The sequence below is a fragment of the Anopheles arabiensis genome, chromosome 3, assembly GCF_016920715.1.
Source record: "Anopheles arabiensis isolate DONGOLA chromosome 3, AaraD3, whole genome shotgun sequence".
Taxonomy (NCBI): Eukaryota; Metazoa; Arthropoda; class Insecta; order Diptera; family Culicidae; genus Anopheles; species Anopheles arabiensis.
In genome coordinates, this window is record NC_053518.1 from 44,722,174 (window position 1) to 44,728,333 (window position 6,160).

General features: G+C 36.6%; 1 protein-coding gene across 9 annotated transcripts in view; it reads left to right on the forward strand.

Annotated features, from left to right (window-relative positions):
- Window positions 1-5,679, forward strand: part of LOC120904958 (AF4/FMR2 family member lilli) — a 62,427-nt gene extending 56,748 nt beyond the window's left edge. For all 9 annotated transcript variants that reach the window (XM_040315499.1, XM_040315507.1, XM_040315506.1 and 6 more), the window contains exons 12-16: window positions 117-197; window positions 271-442; window positions 592-684; window positions 759-864; window positions 930-5,679. In XM_040315499.1, the coding sequence (XP_040171433.1) occupies window positions 117-197; window positions 271-442; window positions 592-684; window positions 759-864; window positions 930-1,039 (562 nt within the window). In that variant the 3' untranslated portion in view covers window positions 1,040-5,679. The remainder of the gene's footprint in view (window positions 1-116; window positions 198-270; window positions 443-591; window positions 685-758; window positions 865-929) is intronic.
- Window positions 5,680-6,160: the final 481 nt, after the last annotated feature.

Genomic DNA, 6,160 nt, shown 5'->3' on the forward strand with positions numbered 1-6,160 from the left:
TGTAGGATGACGGGTCGTTGGTCGTCCTTACTGACCGTTTCTATCGCATGAACGTCCTGAATGAATTGTAAATGCAGGACGACAACTAACCTTATACTTTTTTTTGTCCTCTTTAGGTTCATTTCGTCTAAATTTCGTAGTCAACTGCAAAATCAAACGATGCAGGGTAATATCCACACAAAGGTGGCGATTCTCAGGTAAGAGAAAGTCTGCATATTAGGTGAATGGAATTTAACTGATCACACTGCTTGTGCGATTTTTTCTCCTTAGTTTGCGCTGTCAATCATTGATCTATCTCAAGTTATACAAGATGCGCCGAATGGACATGAAAGAAACGGGCAAGACAATCGGCGAATTTAATCACAAAACCAGCACAGTACCGGCGGAGCTAGCTAATGGTAATACTCCGTCTCCACTGTCGCCCACGTCGGTTGGTTCGCAGGTATGTCTATCTATAATTGCAATTTAGTATTTAAGTAATAAAATATATAAAATAAAACAATTTGTTAACAATACAATAGCCCCGAATTCTAAGAAGAAATAAGAAAAAACTGAATTCACGAATATTTATAATTTGTTTCGTTATTGCAGAGCTCTGGTTACAGTTCTGGACAAAACAACCACGTTGGATCAATGCCGCCGATGAATTCTTCTCCTGCTCAATGCATTATAATGCCAATAAATGTAAGTTCGAATGGCAGCAGTAAATATACAGCATGGCAGTGACGGTATTTTTCACTGCATTTGAATTATTTTAGGTCCATGCAGCGTATCAAAAGCAAACTACGTTGTTTACTCATCTTTCCACTTGTCTCGATCTTTGGGAGCAAGCGGATAGCTTAGTGTCACGCGGGAACCATGTCGGTAAGTGGGGCTGATGGGAAGAGGCCGTAGAGATGTTGCGTTTGCTAATGATTCTTTTGTTTTAGAATTTTTCATCGAACTAGATCACGAAAACGGGCCCATGACGCTGCACAGTTCCCTGTACAATGTCGTAAAGTACGTACAAGCTGGGATTCAGAAGCTTCGGCGCATGTAACATTGGGTCATGCTGGTAGAACCGGTGCAGAAGCAGCTAGAACCGTTCTAGCCAGTTAGAGAACTTTCTTATTATGACAATAATGACCAACGACGAGCAGACGGGAAAGGCTGAAGAATATGGAAGGCCGTACGAGACGGACGCAAAAGCCTCTGCTTGAACAAATATCTTTTCACACTCTTAAGTCTATCCACAGCATCGCTTTCTGTCAATATAACATGACAGATAAATTGGACCAGTACCGTTCTGTGTATTACCATGCGAACTACATAGTATCCAAAAGCAATCCATAAGGCGCAAATCACAACTTTTACAATTTCCAGAGCTATGTTGTCAATGGTGTTTGTTGCGTTACATGATTCTCAAAGTGACGTTACGAACGTAAATTCAACTATATGTCATAACATAGAGCGTTTCTTCAGTTATGTGAACGATTGCAATGTACCAATCAAATGGTTAAAATGAGAACATAAGTTGGCCGAACACTAGAATCCAGCCGAATGCTGGTGGGAATGGCAAAATCAGCATACGAAAACAATCAACAACAGCAGCAGCAACAACAGCTTCGTGATCTTTGGTGAACCAAAATGGCTCAACTGTACGCTTTTGTTATTTTCACAGCCGTAGAGGCAACTAAGTAATCGTATTTGTTATACATGAACCACACTAGAGAGGGAGAAAGAGTTGGCGGTATATTAGAATAATTTATATGTTGGTTTGCTTTGTCGTTAAACATACGCATGAATGATGAATTAAGTTATTGAGAGCAACTGCAACACTGTGTAAAATTATCAAGCTAAGAGATGATAAATGGTAAATAGTTTTATTTTGTTGTGGATTATCGTTTTGAAAAGGTGTCTGCCATTATTTTTTTTTACAAACTTTAGTCGTTTTACTGCGATAGGCCAATTGCAGGATCTTACCACATTTTTTCATAAAACCATCAGCTAAAGGGCGCTAAATTAGATTGTGCTTCATAGTGGACTGATAAGAGAAGCAGTTTTTGTCTCTTAAGGCCGCGTATTTCGTGCTTAAATTTGTCTGAGGCGTTTGAATCGTTAATCGTTCTTAGTAAGAGATGCATTGTTTTGGTCGGGCAAAGCCAGACGCGAACAGTGTTGGGAACAGTTTATTCTCATCGATATCAGCAACCATTTCCTATCCTTCTTAAGGAATAATCAAAGACACTACTATTGAACCATCGATGATCCCGTTCCTAGCAATTGTAAAACATGTAATTGTATCATGGGCCAAGGCTGCGCGGAGGCAAGGAAAACGCATAATTTTCTTTTATATACACGGTAAAAAGAAGTATCCACACAAACAGCTACATTTAGTCAAGGGGTACATAAAATGGTGGAACATTATGAATAAGGCTATTTTATATGTTGTTTATAGAGTTTTTAATTATTTACATGCTTGATGCTCACGTAATAGAAGGATCACACACACACACGAAAGACTTATCAAAGAGACATATAAATGGCAAGACTTTTAGTAAAGCACAGAAAGAGAGCGCTTGAAGTTTGTTACGAAACTTAGGAGAAGCAACTACAAGAAAGGAGTTAAAATATGAATAGAAACCGAAAGAAGGATACACAAAAGTAATGCAACAGTAGTTTAATTTATTAAATGAAAATACTGTGCAGCAATAGTAACAGCTCTAAAGCGAAGGACAATGATCCGTCTGCATGAAAGATAAGTTAGAAAATTTTTAGTCAAAACCATACTCTACCGCTAGTTTCGCCATACACTTGTTTTATCTACCTTGTTCTACACACGTAGTCGAGTAAAAAGTTGGGTTTGGTAAGTCGTTAACGAAAGTTTGCTAGCAATACTAGTTAAATAACGTCACGGAATGTGGAGTGTGACAACAGGTGGTGCTGCAAAGAACAGCAATGCTTTTTTTCTCTCAAGTCTAAACGTCACAATTATATTATCAAATACAATTATGTTTTATATGCTTCTCTTTAAACTGTAAGTGTACAACACTTTTGCTACCGTTAATTAATACACTCTCACTTTCGTACAATTCTTCACGACATTTTCATTGTTTGGCAGGTTGTGTCTGTGGAGCAGGAACAAAGGGAATAAGGTTTTCTCGTACATGTGGAGATTAAGTCAAACGAAACGTAACATTTGATTCGCAACACTAGAAGTGTTGCTGGAACCATTACCATTGTCAAGGAAAGTCTGCATGAACCTGCTGGATGGATGGATAATAAACTTATTTAATTCTTTTGTGCGACCACAGCAACCAATAGCTAAACAGTTGATAATTATTATTAGGCATACAATCAACTCCAAAGATGATAGCAAAAGTAACTTGAAATAGCTCAATAAACCTACATTCAAATGTCCTACCTAATTATTCTTTGCAATGACAAGTGTTGCGACGGGATTATAGTTTACGTTTGGGATCGAATCTACAATTTGTTCTTGCAACAAGAGATCTTTACAAATGCAGTAAGCTACCATTTGGCATTCGGACCAGCCCTGTTATAAATTGCCTTTTTTAAATGTAAAAACCCTTTTAATGCATGGCAACAACGCCAGATAGGCGTTATTGAAAGGTGTTTCTGACGAAGCGGATTAACTATTTATTTTACCATGTTATCACTTTCAAAATTGTGCATGCGTTTTTAACGAGAATCAAATGGTTTCACATCAATAGTACTCCTCTACTTCGGTTCTTACCCTAGATGAATGAGTGTAATTGGTCATGGTTAAATTGAGAGGGTTCATAGAGATTATTTGCTACATCTAATGGAAACGTATACTAAACCGGGTAGTAAGAAGCATCAAGTTAGCAATCACGTTCTAGCCCGTGCATGGCTATGTGAAATGTTTTCACATTTTACAAATCATACAGTTAACTTTGGTGTTTTACTAAACCCTTAATTTAGTTGCGATTCAATGTGGTATCAATCGTCCCGCAATTCATAACACGATCCTGCAATGAACATTCACACAATTATAAGTTTTCCCTGCTTTTGTATGTGCCACAATAAAAGAAATCTCGTGTAATAGGAAAGTGGAAGGAACCTGCAAGAATTCATGCAATTCATGTAACTTACTATTGGTAAAGAGATGTCCTCTAGAGGAGATAGAATGAGAATGTATTGTGGGTAGGCAAAAGTGTGAGAAACCACACAACAACAACCAAAAGAAACACCTATATTCACAAAGTGCAACTCAACTCAAAGCAAAAGCAACAACTATTGATAATTTAAGCGACGAATGGTAAACACACTGGTAACAGGAAAGCTGCGGGCGACTTTGCACCAAACTCTTCACAAAGAGCAACAAACTGAAAGCATTACTAAACTAAAAGACTATAATATTGTACGAAACCACAACACACGAACCACTTAAACCCGATCACGAAGAGCAATGGTAATTAGGGCCGGAAGATGATCTAGAAGATGATTTCACATTTGATGCGCATTACTTTTAAAAAGGTGCGTAAGAAAAAGGGTGTGGAGCGAGTGCAAAACTAACTAATACACCACAAATGTAACAGCATTAAACGTTGAGGAAACGGATACGTTGAAAGTGCAACAAAACTATAGATGAAATGGTCGTGACAGAATACAAGCATCTATACATATAACAGCCGGTATGAATCAAAGTCCGATTTAACGGTAAATGAACCGGTCGACTCAACAAGCAACATAAAGTTAAATGAAACCGAAGCTTAAAGTGTATTGTGAGATATTATATTAATACTATACATCTATATATATATATATACATACGTACACATCGATATATATATATATATAAAGCTATATATTGTATACAGAGTAGAGTTGATCACGCTGTGGGAGCCACAATTGAAATATAGAGATATAAGACATCATAGGGAATCAACGAGATATAAAGAAGAAAGAAAACTAAATAGGAAACGCAGGGGGGAAATTGAAGAACAAAACTTAACAGATGTATCGGAAAGAAGAGATTAGAGAAAACATCTGCATTTTAAAGCAGCTGACGCAATTGGGCAGAAACTAAAGCAACACACCTACGGATCATGAACGAATAGATTGAAGAGAAGTAAAGCTCGATTTTAAGCAAACGAAGGAACAGCACATAAAGCAACAACAATTGACTTAGAGTTACTATGTAAAATAAACACACAAACACACAACCCACAACCTAGCAGCAATGAAACGAAACGTGTAGCAAACGTGTAGTAAGTTAAACTATATTAATTAGGAAACTCAACAAGAAGCAAGCAAGACAAACAAACAACTAATGGAACACAACAGCCTCTCAACAGTGGGTGGCAACATCTTGGTGTTACACAATAAGTAAAAGAAACTCCTTATTTTTTGTTTCATTTGGAGTATTATTATTATTATTGCAAATGCTGTGCAATGCAATGCAAAAAAAAAAACGATAAACTAATGAAAAGGGACGAAACGGGGGTGGGGAGTTTATTTATGGTGATAGACAGAAGGCACACAAAGGATGATGTGACCAAAAAAATGAAGGGAAGAGAATCGCGCTTGCAGGTTGCCCTTTGGGATTAACGGCCGCAGGATTGTATAAAAAAAAACTGAAACAGAAACACAAATTCGTAACAGAGTAGAATTGTAAATAAATTCTATATACACAGTACTAGTATATACCATTAACATTGCTATTATTATTAATATTATTATTAAATTAAAAATGATTGAAGTTATGTAGAACTTTTAGAATAAAAAATCAGAAAAATGATCAATAACTGAATGTAAGCGTGTTGTGCAAATTGCATTAATGTCGTCCGTTTTCGAAGCAAAAGCAATCGATACCGGTAAGTATTGCATTTATATTATAGATAATAGCACACAGTGATGGCTAAAGGATCGGAGAATGAAACTAAAACTAAAAAAAATGCATAATGTTTCTCAGAGTTGACGATTTCATGAACACAAGCCCATGGAACGTTTCGATTAATTTTTACGATGAATCTAGTTGATAGTAAACAGTTCATCTTCAGCTGGTTTATATAAATTAAAAAGTTTCAATTATAACATTGTTGCAACCATTTTAAATTAATGGCTGTGTTAGTTTTAAATTGTACATTGTTGCGAATTAAAATTATGCGAAATACGGCCATTTCAAGCAAATTTC